Genomic DNA, 24246 nt, shown 5'->3' with positions numbered 1-24246 from the left:
GCAATGAAAAACTAGAAAAGAATCAATCTAACAGAGATGGTGAATTTACAGAGGGGGTGTGAAATTTTATAAACTTTAGAAAGTCAGTTTTCTAATGCGAGTTTTCTGTGGAAGTGAGTCGACTATTTTTGATGACTGAAAATCATAAAAATCTTCACTATACAGAAGGCAGGCTCAATTATACAGGAACAGACTGTACAAATAAATAAAGTGAAATTTAAAAATCTAATTTTCGGTTAAAACAAAAACAGAAATTCCTCTTGTCATTTAAGGAAAACCTTTTATGTGCTGTAAAATTCATTTAGGTGTGTTGGTCTCATATTTCTGCAAAGCATGTGGTTTATTTTTTCTCTTGAAAAGTTTCCCAAGCCTCAGGCTGGTAACACACTATCCAGTCTGCAGGCGCTGGAGTGTGCTGGAGTGTGTTCACTTCTTGAGGTTTGACAGGTGCTAGACATCACACCCTTGGAGGAGGTGGTCTAAGGGCCTGCGAGGGAGAGAATTAACAAGGCTCGAAATATTCAGAAAAATAGCTCTTATGTTTCTAAATTAATTATAATGCATTCTCTTTTTTTTCTTTTAAATAAATGTATATTTTTCAGATATAGTCTCTATAATTTCATCCAAATTTTCTTAGCCTAGGGAGCTTAAAGGTATAAAGTACCCAAATTCTTGTTTTTAATAGAAAATTCTACACACTGAATGCTGTTTAGCAAACTCTTAAGGCTATATTTTCAGTAAATGAATTACAGTCTGTTAAACTGTAAATAATATTTCACTAGCAATTTCTGAGTAAATTGCATTTCTTCAGTGGACATGAATATTACACAAGTCACATGGATTTACTTCATTTTCATGATCATTTTGGAAATCTACTGTGAAATCACATCTACTGTTGTATGTAAAAATAAAAAAGTGCTGCATGTATGGGTTTCACAGAAGACAGTAAGTCATAATTGATTTAAAACAACGTTAGGAATTTTCATTTTAGGTTGATTAACTATTCCTTTAAACACTGATGTTAACATCCATCATTACACATTATGTAGAGTCAGCTTAGCTACCTGTCGTGCACTGATGTAGTCATTATGCAGAGCTCTGGATTGATCTGAAGAGGGTGGAGGTGGAGGAGGTGCTGAAGGTCTTATTGCCTGTAGAATAAACAAGAAATCACAAAAAAAACTGATAACACTTTCATATTTCCTTTGGTAAAGGGTGTGATTGTTGTGAAATGAGATGATAAAATTTCATCAGATGTGACTGTAAGTTACCGGAGTTGGTGTCGACTTATGGCTGTTGTCAGGGATGTCCACAACATGAACTTTCTGCTGCCTTTGATGGCTATTAGGAAAACGGCAGCATTGATTAAATGCACTTGATTTATTGATTTCCTCCAGTGTATACATGTTGGTTTCCTATACTCTTACCCAAATGAATGTGGCGTGCTCTTTTTGCGCTTCCAAAAGAAGATGGAGAGTCCAATTAGAAGTATCCCAATCAGGATACAGACAACCACGATAATGGTTATTGTCACACCTAGAAATGCAAAGAGGCAAGAAAAAAAATCTTTGTGATCCTCAAAACTAAAGAATATGAGCTATTTGGAATACAGTTCGTATCTGTGGTCTACCTTTAGAAGAACCTTCACTTCCTGCTTGTGTTACACAATCTGGAGGCAGCCATCCAGATTCACATCTGCACTCCTTTCTGTGGTCACAAACCTGTAGCATATATACTTACATCAATTATTCTAAAACAAGTTACAGCTTCTGATGTACTACATGTATGGTATTATATTAAGAGCTGAAAAATAAACATGGAAATTTCCCCATTGCGGAACAAATAAAGGTTTATCTAATCTAATATGTTTCATTTTATGAGGAAACGAGAAGTTAGTCTTCGAGAAAGGCATATTTTGGGTCATACCGCATGTCCTCTGCACTTGGCAGAGCAGTTTGTTGCTTTGTAAGCTATCTCTAGGTCAACACACTCGTTCTGGTTACAAACCTGAGAAAACAAACACATCATGAGTGTCAAATTGTAATGCTAACTGATAGCAAACCTATTAAATTGCTTTTTTATTAGAGGTGACTGAAGGAGTTCATTGTTACTGAACTACAAGGAAGTTTGGGAATAACTGACATGTATCTAGATACCAGTCTTACCATTCCTTCCCCACATTTGGTGCCAGTATCGACTTGACCATAATCGCTGTTAGCATCGCCGTAGAATGTGGCTTTACAAGTGCTGAATTGTACTAGCCGTCCATAATTGGGATTTCCATTTCCGCCTTCACAGAACAGTTTTCCACACATCACATCTCTGCAGATAAACAAAAATACGTGTTTGATCAGACAGTGAAGGGATTTGTGAAGGAATTAATGGCTGGACCGATAAATGTAAAATCGTACTGTTTTTGGCATCCAATATATGTATTGCCAATGCGTTTGCAGTAGGCGTAGTATTCCGCTCTTGTGTTCTGGTTATAGCAATATTCTCGAGCCAGCACAGCAGCTTCATTGATTGGAATAAAAAGAAAAATTAGCACAGTCATATGGGGCTCAACACTAATTTTTAAATTTTTTAACACTGTACTCACTTGGACCCCACATTTTAATGCACTGCTCCTCTCTCTGTGGGCACTGGCCATTGTAGCAATAGCCTTTCCCATTACTGCAAGGGATTCCATTGACTGTAAAGACATCTTCAGGACACATGGCTGATTTTCCAGTGCATGACTCGGGCAAATCACAGTCATCGTTTTTCGGACGACACACATGTGCGGCTGACATGATCTGATGGAGAGGAAGAAAAACATTTTGGTAGTTACCAGTAGGCCTATAAATGGATGAGGTGTTGACATTTCAAAAGACATTAAAAAAGTTTAATTATTAATTATTAATTTATTAATTATTCATGAGAGGCAACGCCCCTCGATTAATTTTCCTCCAATCACTGCCTGATACAGGAGAGCGGCATTCAAAACCACAGTGAAGCAACGTTGAGACGCACTTTCAGCGAAGTTTGGTAAGTCCGTTTTTAATCTGTTGTTTTGTTTAATCTTTTAATCTCCAAGAACATGAGACCTTTAGCAGCACGTATTCCATTTCCACAAAGAAAGGCAATGGTGCCCAACTCTTTGAATCTTACCTTACAATTCTCACAACAATCCCCAGTTGCACATTGTGAGCCCTCTGTTAATTTGCAGGTGGTGGCATTGCAGCATGGGTTTGTACACTCCTATGGGTTGTGAAATAAAGACAACGATTATGTGTTTGCTCTGGGAACATAATAAATTGTATTTTAAGTACTAGTTCTGAGAATTTAGAAAAGCTCTTGGAAAGACATGTACATGCCAAACAATGAATTAATGAACATTCAGTAAAAGTATGCGGTCCATTGTACAAAATGTCTGGCCAAAAAGAAGAGATGAGTAATGTAGTGCATGTATAAACCGATTTGTAGAAATAAATAAATGTATTGCATCATCTTAGTTTCACACTGCAGTGAAAGATTTCCATCTCCTCCCATAAGCACACCAAAACACCAAACACAACACTAATTTAGTGATCTGAGGTCAAATGTAGAGTACAGCGTTCTGGAAAACATTCCTGTTGAGAATTGTCTGTGCATGTCTTGACATTATCTAGACTCTGACAGAATAAAAATGTGACTTGTTGAGTATATTTTAGGGTCTTCCAATGTCATTCTAAATGTACATTTTTCAGTACCTTTCAACAAATAAGTTTGTTTCTTACTTTTCTTTGATATTTTGAGTTACTTACTTTATATAAATTTGTTGACATTTTTCAGACATTTAAGAAACCGTAGTCCGCTTACCTGCACTGTTCCACAGTCACATTGTTCTCCTATCTCCACAAATCCATTTCCACATACAGGTGGCTGAATCAGTTCCTTTGGTTTGGGCATGTTCATAAGACATTGTGGGACTCTGTTGTTCAGGAAGTCTGTATAGCTACTAGTACTGCAGCTGCTGAAGTGTTGAGGGATGAAATAGCTGCGGAGATATGGAGCAGTGAAATTTGCTCAGAACTTTTTTTTTGACTCTCCATACATTTCAAAATATAACATTACAGCAGAAGTTGCTTGAAAACAATAATAATACGCTAATGAACTGGTACACAGTAAGTACCTGAGAGCAGCTGTCATAATGCACGTGCCATCAGAACAAACGCAGCTGCTGCTGTCATGACTCATGCCCAGATTGTGCCCCATCTCATGGGCCATAGTAGCCCCCACTGCTATAGCGTTAGAGTTGTGATCCTTTAAAGAAGAATAAACAGTTAGTATTTAAACTATAGGTCCATGCTTAGCATTGACAAAAACATAGATTTTTAATTGAAATGTTAATATAGTCTATATTATGATTAAGTATTAAGATTAATTTGGCACCAAGTAAAGAAAAAGGCATTGCAGCAAGAAGAGATACACCACATCAAGACCATATGGTAAAAAAATATTTTCTCTTCCTCCATTATTGTGAAATTATTCACTTTTAAAAACATGCAGATGCAGGCTATTTGTCTGCATTTGATGAATTAATTAATAAAACGCCCTAAATCCATCTTCATACTGGTTTTCTGCATATATTCCCCTTTTTATTGCAATTTTATCCCATTATTTATTTAATTTCATCAATGCAAGTTTCATTACATATTTTTTGGCAAATTTGTTTGCGACTTGTTATGAGCGAATATTAATACCTGCACAATCCCTGTTGAAAGACCTCCACACAGAGTTCCAATGTAAGCTAGACCCACAGTTGCTCCATCAAAGTCGATTGCACTGAGAGAAGGACAAAAAAATCAATGTTTAATCCAAATTCAACAGATCCTGCTGGTTTGCATTTAGTTAGTGTTTAAAGTCTGGTTCCAGTTCCTAAACCATTTAAGTAGAACAGTTTGAAGCAGACAAAGAATTGGAGAAGTTCTGAGCTGATTAACAAAATTGTATTTTCCCCACATGAGAGCTGACCTAAGGAGCTGAGCGTTGTCGTGCTGCTGTCTCGTTACGAGTTCGCTGTTCCTCCACTGGGTAAAGCTGTCTAAAGTTGTTCCAGCAACAGAAGAAACCGTTATCTTATCGCTATCTGTCCAGACCTCAAATCCAGTCAGAGCGATGAATGTGTTGATTTCTTTATATGCCTGCAATCCAAGAAAAGGGTGAAAGAAGAGAATTGTATGTTATTGTATACTGTGTACAGTGAGGTCCAAAAGTCTGAAACCATTAGTGAGTTGTTTTTCATGATAACATACCTTTTTAAATGGCAAATTGTATTATAAAAAAAAATCAACATAGTACAATAAGCTAGTTGTTAAAATTAGTATTTTGTATGCAAAATACTGACACTGATTCGTGAGCTTATGGGATTCTTTGAGCCATGTTATCTTGCGTGATTTGCATATTTTGTGTTCAGTGAAGCAAGGATGCCATACACCGTGTCTGTCAGTAAATCTAGAAATCTTAAATATTTCTTACTCATTTTATACCATTGTCTTGCTTTTTTAAAAAAAAGCTTTTAAATTGAGTTCAAAGCTCAGGTTTTTAGCTGTTTGGACTTTATATATACATTTTGTACTAGTGCAACACTATAAATAGTTTTATCTGAAGTACTAAATCAGTATACTCATCAGAAGATCTTTAGTTGATCTAGTCATGTGATTAATTATCACACTCAAGAATCTTTATCATCACAGTTTGTAGTTGCAATATCCTGTACGATCTATAAATGTTGGCATGCTGGATTTTTTTTGATAACATATGCACCATCAGTGACTCACATTATTGATGTAATTGATGATCTCAAATATCCTCTTTCTTAACTTCTGAAGATCGCTGTCCATTTTCTTGTACTGAGGGGGAACAAAATATTGAATGATGAATCCAAGCGTCACTCAATCACATTTCTATTAGGAAACAGTTTGAGAAATCTGTTAGCATCAGTGTTTTTAAATGTACTGTGACAAATTTAGGAACAGTTTGATTCTATAAAAACCACAATGCTGAACAAGGACAAAATACAACGCATGTTGCTTTATGCCAAGGATTTTATTTTATTTAAATTATTTTGTATAAGAATGTCATATATCATCTGATAGTCACAGAGTACCCAAAAATGAATACATAAAAAAACCTTTATCTGTGAATAATTTTTAGATTAGTTATTCTTCATTAAGGTGCATTTGATTCCAGGTCTTACTTCGCGGTTGTCTGCCACAAGGAAGAGCTCGATATATTTTTGTTGCTGGAACAAAGTTGGCCCCTGATCGAGAGGAAGCAAATAGATGGAAAATAAAGAACAGATAATTATATCAGTGACAATGCGAAATTTAGTGCATGTACTGTACAATATTAAGTTAATCTGGGACATTTTCTGAACTTCAGACTTCTGCAATTTATTGCGATCGTCTCTTTAACTTTGCAGAACAATGAATAAGACTTTATCACATGACCCGTCTGAATGTGGTTTATCGTTGTGGTTTAACTTTAACTTTGCTTTGCTGTTTTTGTAATGCTCAAGTAAATGAATAGGCAATCTTACTGAGGAACGAGAACGACTTGGGAGAATGCGTGGAGGAGCGCCTTCCTCTCTCTCGTCCCAAGTAGTGTTGGTGACTCCACACACTCTAGGCGTCTCTTCATTTACATCTCCATACTTAAAGACAGCATGGTCACCATCACCATCCTCAGACAACGGCTCAATCAGAAACCTCTGCTCCTCTGTTTTGAAATAGCCTCTGTGAAGAAAACTCATAATGGGCACGGTGTCTTTTGTAATTTCTTTTGGCCTTGCTACAGAGTGAAATCAAAGCAACTGGCAAAAGATGTGACTTAATCAAGGGTGCTTGGGCAACCATGTGTAGACTGCGTGCCACATTTATCCAAGCAGAAAATGCAAGTCATGCTGTAACTTCTGTTCACTGCAGAAAGGTAAAGAACGTGCTTGAGGCAACAAACTGACTGAATACAGTATTACTAAAAGCAGCAGAGATTGTAGAAAGAAGCTTTTTAAAGCAGAAAGAAGCTTTTTAAAGATGTACTTTTGTTAAAGCAAGTTAATGCGTCATTGTAAAAGTTAAGAGGAAATGTCTATTAAAATTGTGTTTCCTTACCGTAATCCATCACAGGTGCTCATGCTGACCGATGACTTGCTGTCATTGACTATTTTCCCTTGATAATAGCATAAATCCTATGGAAGAAAAAGAGTATTAAATAAATCTCTCACTCTTTGGATTATATGTGATGTATGTCATATGTTAGTAATCCTGCTTGTGGTATACCAGATCCTCAGGTGTGGTCGTGACAAGCATCCCATCTTCAGTGTAAAATGTTTCGCTATAGTCTTTCGTCAGTAGGCCACTGTTGACCAACACGCATTTCGCAGATCAGTAACAAATGACTCATTAATGGACAAATCACAATTTGTAATGTGGGAACTGATGGCATTAAAATGTTTGACTTTGACAATGGGGAACTTTTTAAATGACAACAAGCGGACATGCAAAAAATGATGACAGAAGAGTCACTGGGAAGACAGACTTACTCATTTTTCTGGAGGTGCATTTCAATGTCTCTACCACCCAGCGTCATAGCATATTTCACTGTGTCAGGTCTTGACTGCAGGGGATGAAAAGAACATTTAATTTGATTAAAATATTTAAACATGAAATTTAGAGGTGGGTTGATGGGAACTCACCTTTGAGTCTCTTTTTTGTAGTGCATGTAATCTGATTGGTCGGACAATCTCATACACCTTTGTTCCATCTAGTTCAGGAATGTGACCGACTACAGCAGATTGACAAACAGAGGGAATTATAGACACTGAATCACAGGTTAGTCATACAAACCTACAGTCATACATATATAGCATGCAGATGTAGACTTTTAGATGTCAGAATTATTCTTAATGATCCAAATATTTTAGTGAAAGCACAAGTGTATACTTGAACCTGATGGTTTAGGTGATAACTGCCAACAGACTTATCTGTTACTTTAATCTTATGAGCAAAATCGGTAGACAATAATCTCTGTCCAGGGCGAAATAATGGTAAGCTCATGTTCTTGTTTTAAAAGTAGCAAATGTTTGATCAGTTTAGCAAATTAGACTCTGTGAAGAATAGATATGCTATTTTTTTAGGGTGTAGCTTCAACATCAGCGATAACACTGCGCCTCAGATCTGATACAAAGCAAATGCATCAATCAAAGTGTGTGCTGTTGTTATTGAACCTGAAGTGTTTAAAGGTACAAAAGTACAGATGGGATGAAAGCTGTCACCTTTTCAAAAGGTTTCAAATATGTATTATACTAATATGTACATTTAAAGGTATATATTTATTTTTAGTTAAAGGTTACATATTAGTCACATACTTAAATGCACTGTAGGGATAAATAAGGGACAAAGCTGTAATAATAATAAAACTCCCCAGTAACAGCTAGAACTTTTTTTTCAGCCCTTTCATGTAATCAAATAGTCTTATATGCCCAACAAATTACAGGGAGATTAAATAAAACAAAAATAATTGACAACGGTTCATAATAGTTAAGTACTGAATTAATACTGATGCATAATATGCTTGTTAATGAGCCTTTTTATTAATAATACTATTTATCATACTGTTTTGATATTGGTTTGGCTGTATTTTGTTATATTTACATGTAATACGCAGACAACACGATCTAACGTGTTACCAGTAATTTCATATCAATTCATGTTTCCCTGGGAACATTATCTTAAATATGCAGTAATGATTTGACCTGATGTAAAACAATACTGTTTTAAAATAATATAAACTAGTGCTGTCAAAGATTAATCGCATCCAAAATAGTTTTTGTTAACATATGAGTGTGTACTGTGTATATTTATTATTTATACATACATACAAACACATGCTTGTATATATTTAACAAAAACATGTTATGTTTATATATTAGATATATTTAGATTAGATGTATTATGTTAACAGAAACATTTATTTTGAATGTGATTAATCACGATTAATCGCTTGACAGCACTAATATAAACAATACGTTTGATATAAATATACCTTTATCTCACACAGGGCAAATACTGAATTGCGTGATTTAACTGACTTAGTAAAGGATCAAGATAAATACCATGGATCTATACAATTAAAAGATAACACATACAATGTACAGTCTTTCAATACACAACCTCTTTGATTTAGTCAGCGCAGTGCAGTATTACAGCTGAAGAGTGCACAACAGTGCAGAGATAATAAGTTAATCAGTCATTGTGGAGCAAAGTCACTGGTGTATCCAGTATCTTACCTGTGGGATCAAGTGAAAGACACAGAGCCAAGATCCACAACATCAGATGTCTTCTGGCCATTGTCAGTGTACAGAACAACTGAAACAGGATCCTTCGGTTAAGCAAAGTTTTATAGTTCAGATGAAGTGTTGTTTAGTCTCTACACATGCACTTTGAGGAAATGACACAGAGGTATATAAGTTTAGTGACATGCTTGGACACGCCCCTGTGTTAAAAGAATGCAGGAAATAGACGGACAGATCTTGACGTAGTGATACTCACTCTTAAGTGTTGACAGACACTATAGAAGGATTGTGTATGAGTGTTCAATGGCTTTTTTTAACTGCTCCATAAACTGATCACTCAAGAGACATTTGCTTGTGTGTTCAAGAAAATCTTGCCTTTTTAACATTCACTAGTCAAAAAAAAAAAAAAAGAACCACCTCTAATGAATCATCCAGTCAAACAAGGTGAGGCAGTCAAACAGGTCTGTTATTTTACACCACTGTACACATGATTCAGACACAATCTGATACTAATTTTCCTTTTTCCAAATTGTTGTTATACTGATAGGTAAATGTAAAATGCAAATAGTTTGGTGCACATTAGCAGCTAATTGAAATGTTACTTTATCTAATGTACAGTTATAAGACTTGAAGGCCACTGTCTCTTTTCTTAACACTAAAACTTAAAGAGCTTCAGGCTGCAAACAGGCAAATATATAGGCTTTACCTTGGAAGTCCTACTTTAGTGAAACTGCAAGTGTTGCAAACATTACCAGACACAGAATATCTAATCACTTGCTTTCATGTACATACAATTTGCAATGCATTTGTTATCAAGATATATTTTAGATTGTTTACACAATTTATTCAATTAAATCTTAAACTGACAAAGAATGATTTGGATTTATATACTGTACATTGCATGCAATGTAATGATTAATTCTCAAAATGTTACCAGCTGAATATAGAAAGCAAATTGCCTGCATTTATAGATGTATAAATGTGTAGAGACAAAAACATAAAGCTGTGCAAAATACATTGCCTTACCTTCACTTTGTTGCTCCTCGTGCTGTTTGGCTTTAAGTTTTATTCAAGACTTGCAGATTCATACTTGTTAATACTGTCTGTGGACACTGTATGAGATCGTATTGTGAATTTCAAAACTGCATCTATCCTTTCCTTTTTTTTTTTTTTTGCTGCCTTTGGTTTTTTTTCTTAAAAATGCCAGTACATGAAGATGTGTAATGTGAGCCAAAAATAAGAAACTACTTCCCTGTCATCTCTGATTTGCTTTTCCCACTGAAATGCATTCTTGCTCTTTTTCTAATACATAAGGTCAAGTCAAGGACAATAATGCAGTTATTGTGCCTTCTCCTGACGCCTCCAACAAAGCCATTGTTCGCTTGTCGGAGTGGAGAAAGCATGCAGTGTCCATTAGGGCCGTATGTGTTGCAAACTGGCCCTTTTCTCTCGTCCCTCATCTCCTCCTGCTCTGTCCTACTGTGACCTAATGCTTAGCTTTCTGTTCTGTCATGGATCTGCACTTGTGTTTGTGAGAAGAACTACTCATAGATTGAGATCTGGTAGATGATACTGATCATCATCAAAAACCAATATGTGGTCAAACCCTGTAGCTTCTGGTAAAAAATGTATTTAATATTCCCCTGTGAACCTGAAAGGCTTATGTAAAGAAAGACTGTTGACACAGTCAACATTCAGATACTGAGCATAAAAGTGTTTAAAAGACACGCATTTGTCAATACACTACTGTTCAAAAGATTTATGAATTTTTCAAAGACTGTTATGATCACTAAAGCTGTGTTTATGTGAAAAATAAATAATATTGCAATTTAAAATAACTTTCTAACGGAATATATTTTGTGATGGAATAGCTGAATTGTCAGCAGCCATTACTCCAGTCTTCAGAGAGAAATATTTATAATATAGTTTCTGTAAAGTCCACATGAATAGAGCAGCCTTTGGAAATTCTAAGAACTTGTGCAGGGTAATACTGTTTGAGACCGAGTTTTGAGTTATGCAGAAAATATGATTTCTATGTTAAAGCACATCCAGAGAATTGTTTGTTTCAAGTGGCGTGCATGGACCCGCAGAGACCTTCAAAGATCATGTGTCCACATTCCTCCTCTGGTAACAGTTACAACATGTATTTGAGCTGCTGAACGCATCCACAGATTCATGTGCTGTTTCATGCCATAGACCAGTTGTACATCTGTCTTAAGATTTTAATGTTTAGTGGAAGCATATTCAAAGAAGAACTTAATATGTGATTCTGTTGTTCTTTGAGTGACACGAGTGTTTTCCAGAATATCAGTGTATAATCTGATAGACTTTAAGGTTGCTACATTCCTGTTCAGTTTGATAGGTTTTGGGATGAAGGTTCTCGAGTTTGTGTGAATATTTTGAGAGAGATAGATCTTGTTAATGTAATTCAAATTTTTGACCACTTGGTGGCAATGTCTCCAAACAACTCAATGCCAGGTTGCATGCATAATAGTCTTTACTGAGATGTATTTTTAAATCAGATTTCTCTCTTTCTTTAAGATGTTACCTCCCTTTCAGTGATCATGCTTTTTTTCACAAGTGTTTATATACCAATTTTTTAAAGGTTGCTCTGTTGCCAAATCCTTAAAAAAAACCCGTTGCTGCCACACGAGGGCTTTCTATGCAAAAGTTTTGAAAAACTATAGATGCTTTTTTCAACATATAAAATAATTATTTTACATAATGGGAAACCTATGAAATGCACTTCTCAGCTCTCCAGTATAAGCATTTGTTTTTCATTTCTTGGTCTGTTGTCCTTCTGCATCACCCTCCATAATAACCGATGAAAGAACTTCTATAAAGAGAAAAAGAGACTGGCAGACTGGTTATGTGATTTGTTTAGTCTTCTGCCTTTTAAGTTTTATAGAGATTAAGTGACGGATATCTCATCTCGCAGATGTCAGCTTTTGGATGATGTAATTGCTTTTAAACTTATTAATATGATGTCTGCGGCTTGTTTTACTCATAATGCAGTCCAAATGTCTCATTCACTGTTTATATGTATATGTGGGGAAAGTCTTGTTGTTGTTTGTTTAATCTGGGTAATATGATAAGGCTGAGTGTGTATTTCTCTTTTTGGAAAGATGGTCATATTTTGGTATACTGTATATAATGCAGTCCATGTTCTGTGTATTATTCTGTTCCTGTCTGTGAGGAAAATGAGTTGGCATTCAAATGTGGCACTGTACACAGGCAAGATTGTTTGCATATATCAGACAGAACAACAGCAAAGCAAAACAGTGCCTTTTGTATTAGGGATACTTTTTATACCTGGCTGTACATTTGTTGTGTGTATTTTTTACTTTGTACTGCTGATATTACCTGTGACCTGCTTTCCCATTGTCTGTGCTTCTGATGAATATCCAAGGCTTCTCTGAGTTAAATCATCCGCAAGACCGATTCCTTTCTTGGTGAATGTTTTAAAGCTGCTGACATGCTTACCAGGCCTTGTTTTCCACTCACTGCACAGAGCCCGCTCTAGGCGCCCATATTAAACCCAATTAAACCATGATTTCTGAGGATAATTTGAGCAGGGCACTGAACAAAAAGGAAGACTGGATGTTGCAATAGTACAGTGGAGAATAGGGGTTAATTACATTTTTCTGTCCTCCTTTTTTTGGGTTTGAGTGAAACTTGAGGGACATTAAACTCATATCTGTCTCTGAGATGTATTTAATGCACATTTTTGTGTGTGTCTGTGCTTCTTGTTTACTAATTTCTGCTGATATAGATGATATATAAGTTCCAGTGTCTGTATCCTGTATGACTCAAGTGCTGTTTTATGAAAAATATGTTCAGATTTGCATTCACTTGCAGATATCTTATATATCTGCAAGTGAAATATGAACATCTACAATTTTCACAAAAAAAAATCAGCCATTTGCAGTTCTTTAAAACATTTTTTTTACAGCAGTGGAATTAATGCATTGCCAGGTTGTTGCATAATTTATATTGCAGTATTTATTTATTTATTTATTTATTTGAAAGTGTGTAGTAAGATGTGTGGTAAAGTGTGTAGGCATTTCAAATTCATTTATATATTATTAACAACAGGTTGTAGAATTTGCAACTTTATGACTTAATAGTGTGGTTAAACCCCGCCTCCACAGAAGATCAACACCTGCTTCTAAATCACTGTGTTTAGCCCCGCCCACTGATTCAGGCATGTAGTGTAAGTAATGAGAGAGACAAACCCAGGTCTATGCAGAAACCAAGTGATAAAGTTAATTTGATTAACTTTATTTTTAATTAAGTTCCAGACAGCATCAGTAAGAACTCGATCCTTTGTTCACTTCATTTTTCCGCGGATTCGTTTACAAACATGGCACAATCCCACACAGGATTTTCAGAAAGATTGAAACTAAAAGATGGTTCTGTGCCGACTATATTGGATCTGACAGTAATGTCACACCACACAAGTTTAATGAGTATTTATGTGGTTTTAACCTAAATCATAGCAGCGTCCATCTATGAAGGATATAGGCTGTCAATCATACACAACTATTAGCCAATCATAGCATTGGCCGTTTACCTCTGAGTGTACAATCCGCCATGCCTATTCAAACAGAGAGTTCTGATAAAGGGGGTCAAAACTAGTCAGAAAATAGCCTATTACTTATAAATTATGTTTTTTTTTTTTTATGTTAAACACCTCTTTTGAGCAGATACAGGTCTGTAATGAGCATTAAAACAAAGAGCTTTAGGTTATGTACAACCATTTGACATGCTCAATGTCCAAACTAGTATCTTGGCATGGGCTTGGTATTATTAAGTAACACAGGAAACAGCTGATTGGGGTGTGAGTTGTTAGGTCAGAGCCTTTTGACAGGCAGGGAGTTGCAGCCTTTCTCAACCTTGTTCCCCAGCCAGGATGAACAATAACATGCGGACTCTTCTTTCTCTTTATTTTTTGGCTGTCCTCCTATCTCGCCCGTCATAGTCAGGTCAGTTTTATTTTAGTTAAAATAATTTTTTTTTTAATTTTTTTATTAGGTTTATACATTTTAGTTTCAGTTATAGAATCTATAGTTAAGGAATCCACAGAGGAATCAAGTGAACAAGTTTTCATCTAAAATAAGTAAGATCCCACACTTGTGTACACACAGAAATCCCAATCTTGGGAAACACCGCATTAGTTCAGGGCATCTGCCACTTACTGGTTCTCGTAAGCAGACAAAAATATGTCCGGTAAACTCTACCACAAGGTTTGAAAAGTAATTCTTTGCCCATGCAAATGATTTCCTGTTTGGACGGCAGTATGTGGACACAAACTACTATGCCCTCAGCAATAGGCTAGTGCTAATCTCACTATAGCTAACAGGAGTCATGGTTTACTCATCGCTAATGAGGATCATATGGAGAATGTTTGTTAATGTGGTGGTGCAATGACGCAGTTTGCTTACAAAGCATGCTCTGCTTTTGTTTGTGTCTGTGAAACTATTACGTTTCTGTTAGTTTCCCGTTTGTAATTTGAGAGCACAGATTCTGAATGATTTTTTAAGAGTGCGTCAAGCTATTTTCGAAGTCAACACATACTTTGACTCAGTTGTATTTTGGCAATGCTTCTGCTGTCCCACTTTTACACTGTTGTGGGGACAGTGGCTCATGGAGACCAGATACTATGGTGACACTCTTACATTATACAGTGTAATCACTCCTGGTAGTGTTTACAACACAACAAGTCTCCAAAGCAGTGATAAAAAACCGTAGCAGTTGTGATGCACCACAGAAGTTCTTTTTTAAAATAACAATAATAATGAAATAATTCTATCCAGCCCACCATTTATAAATAATAATAAAAAAAACTACAATAAATTACTTAATAAAAAAATAAAAAATAATTCAACAAAATAATATAAAGTTCCATTCAGAGGAAATGGTGGTCAGTGATTATTTATTTATTTTTAAATAAATGTATAATTGTTCAGCAAGAGCACTTTAATTAGATCAAAACAGACAGCAAAGAAACATACGATGCATATAGGTTTCTTTAGATTCTATAGATTCTTTTGAACTTTCTATACTGAGAACATTCTTGTCAAAGAATTGTGAAAATCAGTCAAAGCTGTCCACAAATATATTACACAATTCTCGCAATAACCTTTATTTTAAATATTTTTTTATTCAGTGACGGAGACGGGCTTCCAAACATTGTAACACACTGACTGTTTAAATGCTCTTCTGTGGTAATGATGTCACCGATTCTGTAAATGGAGCTTAACCCAGAATATTCCTGTGAGTTTTATTGTTGTTTGTGAGTATGAACAATTTGCTAAGAACTATTTGCTCCAGGACAGGGTGATGTAATATAATGTACTATGTCATTGTCAGCATTGTTGTCCTAAAGCACTTATCTGCCTATAACCACTTCATGGTTACTCCACAGTAAACATAAGGATGAGCCGAATGGTCAGTACAGAGCAATCGTCTCTTGGTGTGAGATATTTAAGCAAGTGAGGGGCTTTGTGGAACAGGACACCGAAACCACCCAGGGAGAAAGAGAGAGCTGTCTGTGCCTGACACTGTGACCTTAAGCTATGGCTAACGGTGCTAACTCAGATCGGCCGGTGAGGACACATGGGATCCAACTGTTGTCTGACTTCGAGATATCATGCTCAGTGAAAAGAGTGGTTGAAAGAATGAGAGAGATAGGGAAACAGATACCTAGGGCAAGCGCTGGCAGATAGGGAAGGGGTGGTGCTTTATCCGGTTCTGGCTAGTTTAGTGCGTAATGCTGCCTGGGTGCCTGTGTAGGAGCAGAGCTGATGTAATCCTCATGCTCGGGCTTGTCCCTGGATGCTGAGCGTGCATGTGGAAGTGTGGGGAAACACAAGCTTTCAGTCTTGGTAGTGTGCCAGTGTCCACTCTAGTGTGTTCGGTGCCCTTGTTGACCATTCTAGTTATGTCTAGGTTATGTAAACCGGATTATTCAGTTTTTGTTTTTGTTGTTGTTAGAATTGCTTTTTTTTGTATATACATCATTATGGATTATTCCAGAATCATTTGAAGCTTTTTTTTTTTTTGGTTCTTTCATAAATCATAAACTTTTCAAATAATAATTATGATTTACGAAAGCAAGATACATTTTTTTCTCATGTGGTGAAAATAGGTTTCCATACATTTGTCTTAGAATTCCATTTCAGAAATACATTTTTTTTTTTTTTTGACAGAAGTGAACTTAATTTTTTTCTGTAATAATAATGATAATAATTATTATTATTATAGGAAGTTAAAAACTTAATGTACATCAAGTAAAATGTGACCCTGGACCACAAAACCAGTCTTAAGTCACTGGGGTATATTTATAGCAATAGTCAAAAATACATTGTCAAAATTATCGAAATCATTTTTCTTTTATGCCAAAAATCATAAGGATATTAAGTAAAGATCATGTTCCATGAAGATATTAAGTAAATTCCCTACCACAAGTATCTCAAAATGTCATTTTTGACAACTTAAAAGGTGATTTTCTATTTTTTATTTTTTTTTGCACCCTCAGATTCCAGATTTTCAAATAGTTGTATCTCAGCCAAATATTGTCCTATCCTAACAAACCATACATAAATGGATAGCTTATTTATCCAGATTTCATGTGATGTAATATATCTAAATTTGAAAAAAATAAAATAAAATTGACCATTACAACTTTGTGGTCCAGGGTCACAAATAGTTTATATTTGGCAAATTATGTAGGCTTTTTGTTAATACATATCCTTCAAATGAGGTTTAGGAATGTTGAATGGGATCAAATAAGTGTATGTGAAACAATTATTATGTAATTAAGTTATTGTTCATGTTTGAGTAATATTATCTCCAATGGCTTTTCTCTTCTTATATGGCCAGGATATTTCCTTTTCCGTTGTGATTTCAGTCTGAATCTTCGCCAGGAAAAGACTTGGAATGGTATTTGGGCACGATTTAACAGAACTGGCAGGCTACCAGCCGTAGTGCCTTTGGTGGTAGATGCCGGTTTAATGACTTTTTCTTAAGAAGCTGCCCTCCCGTGCAGATCAAACTCTGGTTTTAATGTTTATGATGGTTCCAGTCAAGACATCCTGTGGCTCTGTGGAAGAGTGTTGTGTTAGCAGCACAAAAGATTGTGGGTTTGATTCCAGGGAACACACCTGTATATACTTAATGTAAAAAATGTAAAATAAAGACATGACTAAAAGTACATGGCTGTTTAAAGGGGGGGTGAAATGCTCGTTTTCACTCAATATCCTGTTAATCTTGAGTAGACTATAGACTATAGAGTAGTACTGCATCCTTCATAACTCCAAAAAGTCTTTAGTTTTATTATATTCATAAGAGAAAGATAGTCTGTACCGATTTTTCCCGGAAAAACACGAGCGTCTGTTGGCGTGACGTGTGGGCGGAGCTAAAGAATCACGAGCGCGAGTAGGCTTTTGTGTTGATAGCGTTTGGAAGCTGTGACACCGTGAGAACAAAACCAACCAAAACAAACCATGGCTAACAGTCCGATTCAGCGTATATTTATGATCCAGAATCAGATCCAGAGGCTGAAATTTAACAAGAGCAGCATCACCAACGGCATCTCTATGTTTGTAGGTGAAACTGTATATATTTGCTTAGCAGTTTTGGAAAATGACTAAGTTCCACTTTATCGTCTTTTTTTTTTTTTTTTTTTTTTTAAGCTGTACATGTGGAAAGTGCAGTTTGATGACAACATCTCATGTTGTTTACTTGATGTGCTTACGCGCCGATAGCTAAGTTAACAACACAGAGATATTTGAAGCAGTTTTACTCACCGCCTGCGATTCCAACACACGATCGTGACCCTTTTTCGTTGGGACTGCATTATCCTTAAGAAATAAACGATGTGCAAATCCGGCGTCAAACTGGGCCTTGTTTGTAAAACAAGCATCTTCGAAATGCAGGGGAACAAACACAAACACTTGCACAACTCCGTTGATGCTCTGTAAAAATAAACTCCATCCACTGGTCCCTTAATGCTATTTCTCTTTAGGTAATCTGTGCAGGGTTGTCTTGCCCTGGCAACCAAAAACACACTCCTTTTGTGACATTTCGCGACGCTCTCTCTCTGATCAGTGAATGTCTGTGCTCTCAGTGCTCTGCTATACGAGAGCGCGCGCTCTTCCGGCAGAAGTGCCCTTAGCACCCATATAAGGAAATTCCGCTCCATCTAACGTCACACAGAGCCATACTCGAAAAAAACTTTCCGAAACTTGTGACAAACCGGAAGGAGTATTTTTGGAACAGAAATACTCCTTCAAACGTACAACTTAATTTTTGAAACTTTGTCCATGTTTAGCATGGGAATCCAACTCTTTAACAGTGTAAAAAACTCAGTGTGCATGAAATAGCATTTCACCCCCCCTTGAAAAAACTGTTAGACTCCAACTCTTTGTCTATTACTGAAATGCATCAAGCTCAGTGCCAAAACTGATTACAAACAACATTTGAATCCCAGAATCAGGCTGTCATACAAAATGATTACCGTTAATCTCACATCTTCCTGTAAACAGCCTCTAGCAGGCATGAATAAAATGTGCTATTTGTGAGTCTGTGGACAAACAAATGTTGAGCTATTAGATCAAGCTGCATAGTTGTGGGTTTGGCTGACCTGTGGAGGAACTGTGATTGGAATGGTGGTGTGTTCAGCTCTAATTTTTGTATAGTATGACCTGAAGAGGAGGAATGGCTAACCGCACACTGATCCACTCATGACTTAAAATCTTTAAAATGATTTGTAATTTAAATAACATCTCTAAAAGTTGAGAACCTTTTGAATGAAAGATTTTGGGAAAAAATCTCTACTTTTGACTTTGACAGTTTGTTCAAATGCTGCATCTCTAAACACTGATGCAAATGATAGTATAAAAACAAGTTGAGTAATTAAACTGGAATCTCCTGCCACAGACGTTCCCCTGTGGGCAGATTTGACTGCAATGCCCGGATGCCATTATACAACTGTTATTATAGCAACAGAGCTAATGCTTCTGAGAATTGTGCTAAAGGATTCTTCACAATGTGTGTGCTGCTGAGTATGCATGTTTATGTTTTACATTATGGTTTATACAATTTACACAATATGGCAACAGAGTGTTACAAATAAATTATAAAACATGGACTAATCAAATTAAAATGCATGCATATTCTAGTTTGCCATTATTGATAATTTTATCCATTTATTTGGCCAAAGAAAAAAAAAAAAATAAGAAATTCAGGCTTCAACTTCCAAACTGCAAAGATTGTTATTGTAGTGAATTAAATCAACAGAAATAAGTCTTTTAGACTAATTCGACATTTATTATGTACTATGAAATAAAAATACTAGGCCACTTTGTTTGTCTTTCTTGTTTCAAACTTTTTTTTATAGGCAAAAATAAAATTATGATGACTGCATTACAACATTTGATCAATGATTCATTGTCAGCGTATAAAAAATTTAATGAAGTTTGGTCATGTGCTATGTATGTCTGCTTTAGCATATCAAGTCATCTGCTCCAGGGACCAGTGCTGTCATATCCGACAAGCTGAAGACTCTGGCCCCACGGTGCTTAGTTAAGCAAAGCATGCAGGAAGGGATGAAAACAAAGAACAACATTCTTTACTTCATATAGCACACTGAGGTAAATGCCATTTTTTAAAAACATCTTCACAGCTGCTTCCTTTGAGTTTTACTATTCAGCAGCAGTTACATGCAGGGAATACTTCGTCATTGTTTGTGTTGTTGCATGATGTCATTCTCTACAGAAATGAAAACAGAAAGCTACATTTATAAAAAGTAAAAAAATGGAATCATAATTCCAGACACAATAGATCTTTGCAGTTAACATGGCAATCCTGATCTCCCGTTTGAAGATTTATTGTGCTTGTCTGCAAATCGCATAATGTCAGTGGAAACAGAACAGTTAATAAATTGTCTTCATGTGCAAAACTACTTCATTTTCATCTTCTTTATTGTGCACAGTGTTTGCCTCTCATCTGCTTTGAAGTTTTATGGGCTTCAATACAGCCAAAAACCGACTGGCAATGTAATCAGAAACTGATGGGTGTTCATCTCCATAAATTGAATTTTAGAAGTTTGATCACTATGGTTTATATTTTATATAAGGTAGTTTATTTTATTTTTTTATTTATATATTATTATTTATATATCAATTTGTTTATTTAAATAGTTTTTTTTATTTTATTTAAAACACATTTACTGATTAATGCACGTCATGGTATGGGTTGTCGGGGTTAAGTGGACATATAGGGAAAACTGGGTTTACTATTTTAATCAGCAACTCGCTCCAGGCGTTTGCAAGGAGGGAACTACTTTTCCTTCAGGCAGACAAGCTGAAGCAAACTTTGACCTGAGTTAAATTTAGTTTCCCCATTGTTAGGATTGATAAAGTACACTCAGCTTGTGTTTGAGAGGGCAGGACTAGGCTCTCAATCCAAAGCTTCCTTTACCGTGTCAAAAGGTCATATTGTGCTCTATGTGCAGGACTATGGAGAACACTCTGCTTATATTTATTACATGTTCCTGGCGTCTCTTTCCGCACATTTCCCATCCTCCTTGACTCCAGTCATAACTGTTATGCCAGCCTGAGAAAGACTGGTTTCCTGTTTCGCAACACACTCACAATGGATGCCAAGTAACGGCATTCCACAAGATTACTGCATCAATGGCACATTTTTGGGGAGTCTCTGGAGGCCAAATAAAATGCCATTCCAGAACCTGGTATTTTTTTGTTTTTTGTTTGTTTTCCACAATGACGGTTCAAACGGAACTGCCCTAACGCTAAACCAGACAGAGAATAAACAAAGTGCACCAAGATGTGTGTTGAGTTTGGTTTATACAGAGCTTCTTATTATTTTTGCTGTTATCTGAAAAGCCCTCAGCAATTTAGCAATCATCAGATAAAGTGGGAAAGTGGCTATTTATGGCTGTAAAACTACAGAATAAACAATGTAATAATATAGATGTTTGTTTCAAAGACTTGTATCAGTCTACATTAAAATAGGTCTATTACATCATCCATGGCATAGTTAGTAAAGAATTGGTTATACAGGTTAATACAGTTAATAACACCTAATTAGAACACCATTGTGATGACACCATAATTATTTAGAAATATGATGAGAGTCAAGTGAGTTTTTGTCACGAAACTACAGTACAGTCATTTGTATTGTTTGCAGAGAATATTATTATGTATGAAATAACCAATGAAAAAAATGATGGGGTTTGTTAAATTTGTGACATTATGGTATCCTTACTGAATAAACGAATAATAATAATAATAATAATAATAATAATAATAATAATAAAAAAAATAATAATAAAAATGATCACCAACATTTTTAATGCGTTTTTTTATTGAGGTCAAGATTTTATCAGATTTTAGGGTTCCCACATCTCCAAAATTGCATTCCTACAAAAATGTGGTAAGATCTAAATTAAAAGTTATTATCTAATATTTCTTAAAGGTAATCTCCATATGTTAAAAATGCACCCCCCTATGAGATAAACGTTGCGCACTCATGTCGTCAGCGCTCTCATCCATAATTACTGGCATTTCCAGAGCTGGAGTCATGTTGGCTCCAAACGGGAAGGCGTTCCTCGGGGCAGGCAGCGCTGATGAAGTCATCTCCGTAAGCGGAACCTGCGCTGTCGCTCTATAAAGAGCATGGCCTCACTGTCAACTCCTCACTCGACTCACAGCCACCAAAGCGGCTAAGTCTGGTCAAGTTGGCGACTCTAACGCTGCTAAACAGCACCAAAGCCGCAAGATGTCGTCCGACATGTACTCAGAATCTCGCCGGGTCTGCCCTTCGATCCATGGCAACAAGTTTGACACGGCGAACCGAAAGCGAGCGGTGGCCAACATCTTCGAGAACGTCAACCAGGACAAACTCATGAGACTCTTCCAGAAAACTGGGGACATGAAAGCCGAGGAGAGAGTGAGAAGCATCTTCTCCTTCGCACACGACCCCGAAGAGACGGCCAAAGCTCTGATGGCTCTCAAGCAGAGGAAGAAGGACAAGTTCCTGCGCATCGCGGGGATGGTGCGACACTTTCTGAAACTGCGTTGAGCGACTTCTCGCGTTGACCTGCGTTTGCATGGTCGTTTATTTCAGACTGCCGGTTACATTTACAAGCTGGCGATAACGGACACGTCCAGAGTAGTCGAGAAGGAACCTCACGAGATGAAGGAAAGCCTCGTGAACGACACGAGTCCTTTCATGAAGGATGGGATGCACGAGATCTGGAGCCGTGGATGCGCCCGGTCTGAAGGAATCCCACGGCGCGAGCACGCAGAGCCCCTCGTGCATCATAACGTGAAATAAATGTCTCGTGAACTCTATGCATTTTAAAAATGGACATTATCACGAAATTCTTCGCCTTATAGGTGTATTTGTTGGTGCACAAGAACTATGACTGGAGACGGAAGTTATGTTGCCTGAAAACTGCCTATGCATTGTCTCTATGCCAGTTTAATATTGTGATGTGTTAACACTCAACGGCCACTTATTTATTTGTCACAATGTTATAACACCAGTTATGCATTTTTCACAATATCATTTTCCATTGTTTATATAATAAATTATTAACTAAACATTTGGACTCTCTTCTCTTTCTTGACTTCATATTTTAAAAAATAAATTGTGGGTTCTCCTGGACCCATTGGTCCATAGAACTGATCCCATGTTTCACACTCAAAAGGGTAAAAGCTGTCACTGGGGTGGTAGTCTACTCTTTAAAAAGGTACTATTTTGTACCATTAAGTTATGAACCATTAAGGCTAAATTTGGTACAACATTGACACTGCCTTGCTTACAGTAGAAATTTTAAGGTACAGTATTTAAGCAGAGTTTGACATTGCTGTTGTGTTTAATCTAAAAACTAGTCATGGCATAGTGTAACCCAAAAACCCAGCAGTCATCCTGAGAGATGTAAAAGATATTATCTTCAACAATGCATTTTTATTAGCTCTCAGGTGTATTTGTTTTTTAGCTTTCACTTTTTGGGCTGTTTTGCAGGATGGTCGCACCTGTCACTCACCACAAGGTCCGGTTAACGTTCATTCAGGCTTGTCTCCTTTGCTTTGCAGATTAGTAGACCGGCGAGAACCAGTTTCTGGTTGATTCAGCCGTGTTTGTTAAAGGTGTATTACATTACCATGGTGTGTAGATAAGAAGCTTTACCAATCTCTTTAGATACTCCTCTGTGTTAGTTTTTTGATATATAGGGATAAGTAATTTAACAAATTCAGGTGTTTTGTCAGACTTTTGGCATGGTTTAGGATTAGGGATGGCAGAGGGGAAGATCAGTGGATGCTAATCTTAATGCTCTGATAGGTCACTGTACTGGCTCAAACCAGTTCTGATGCTGGGAATGCGTCATCTGACATCTGACTACCTGGCGGTCATGTAAGGTAACAGAGCCCAACACCTTACCTCTTCGTCTTCGCTGCCAAGAGGGAATTTCCTGTGTAAACATTCACCTGCAAAAGGTGACTGTTGGAGAGACACACATACATGTACATAAAACTTGATTGTTACAGGTTGTGTGAAGTGTGACCTATTATTATAACCTTCGAACTAGAGCAGCTGTGGGAGTTCAGTAACACAATGAACTGCAACATGATATTTTTATAAGACAGACTTAATGTTTGAGTTATTCACTGTCAGCTTGCATCCAATTTTCCATTCAAGCAAACCACAATTTATGATTATTATTTATTGTTTTTAATTCGTCTGTCAGCTTTGATTTTCATGTTTTTTTTTTTCACCCTTTTACGGTAACATGCTTGTTTAGGTCTACTATGGCTAAATATTTAAGCCAATTGTCCTGTCTGTCTCGTGTGCTGTATGAAATGCTTGACTCATGATTGTCTTCTCTCTCCCACCCATTT

General features: G+C 36.5%; 2 protein-coding genes across 2 annotated transcripts; one reads left to right on the top strand and one right to left on the bottom strand.

Moving 5' to 3' along the window:
• Nucleotides 1-239: 239 nt before the first annotated feature.
• On the bottom strand, nucleotides 240-9461 carry LOC113079225 (zinc metalloproteinase-disintegrin-like batroxstatin-1). The gene is made up of 22 exons (XM_026251444.1): nucleotides 9311-9461; nucleotides 7718-7806; nucleotides 7565-7638; nucleotides 7302-7380; nucleotides 7134-7210; nucleotides 6563-6758; nucleotides 6221-6283; nucleotides 5802-5873; nucleotides 4996-5165; nucleotides 4725-4806; nucleotides 4154-4284; nucleotides 3841-4018; nucleotides 3151-3240; nucleotides 2600-2795; nucleotides 2412-2514; nucleotides 2166-2322; nucleotides 1927-2007; nucleotides 1631-1721; nucleotides 1428-1536; nucleotides 1272-1341; nucleotides 1065-1151; nucleotides 240-487 (listed from the first exon to the last, which is right to left on the bottom strand). The coding sequence occupies exons 1-22, from the start codon at nucleotides 9369-9371 to the stop codon at nucleotides 458-460; spliced, it is 2286 nt and encodes a 761-aa protein (XP_026107229.1). The 5' UTR covers nucleotides 9372-9461; the 3' UTR covers nucleotides 240-457.
• Nucleotides 9462-22002: 12541 nt separating this feature from the next.
• LOC113079226 (transcriptional and immune response regulator-like) lies at nucleotides 22003-22947 on the top strand. Its single transcript, XM_026251445.1, has one exon. It carries the CDS (start codon nucleotides 22121-22123, stop codon nucleotides 22421-22423), a length of 303 nt encoding a protein of 100 aa, XP_026107230.1. The 5' UTR covers nucleotides 22003-22120; the 3' UTR covers nucleotides 22424-22947.
• The last annotated feature ends 1299 nt before the right edge of the window (nucleotides 22948-24246 follow it).

This window comes from Carassius auratus, unplaced genomic scaffold (genome assembly GCF_003368295.1).
Source record: "Carassius auratus strain Wakin unplaced genomic scaffold, ASM336829v1 scaf_tig00027468, whole genome shotgun sequence".
Taxonomy (NCBI): Eukaryota; Metazoa; Chordata; class Actinopteri; order Cypriniformes; family Cyprinidae; genus Carassius; species Carassius auratus.
Note: the sequence above shows the minus strand (reverse complement) of the source record. Positions and strands in the feature narration are given on the sequence as shown.

Coding starts and splice junctions, on each gene's coding strand:
- LOC113079226 (XM_026251445.1), top strand. CDS start 22,121: ATGTCGTCCGACATGTACTCAGAATCTCGCCGGGTCTGCCCTTCGATC.
- LOC113079225 (XM_026251444.1), bottom strand. CDS start 9,371: ATGGCCAGAAGACATCTGATGTTGTGGATCTTGGCTCTGTGTCTTTCA. Junction 4,285..4,724: donor TTTCAACAGGGATTGTGCAG/GTATTAATATTC, acceptor TCTTCTTTAAAG/GATCACAACTCTAACGCTAT. Junction 2,323..2,411: donor TATATTGGATGCCAAAAACA/GTACGATTTTAC, acceptor GTTTATCTGCAG/AGATGTGATGTGTGGAAAAC.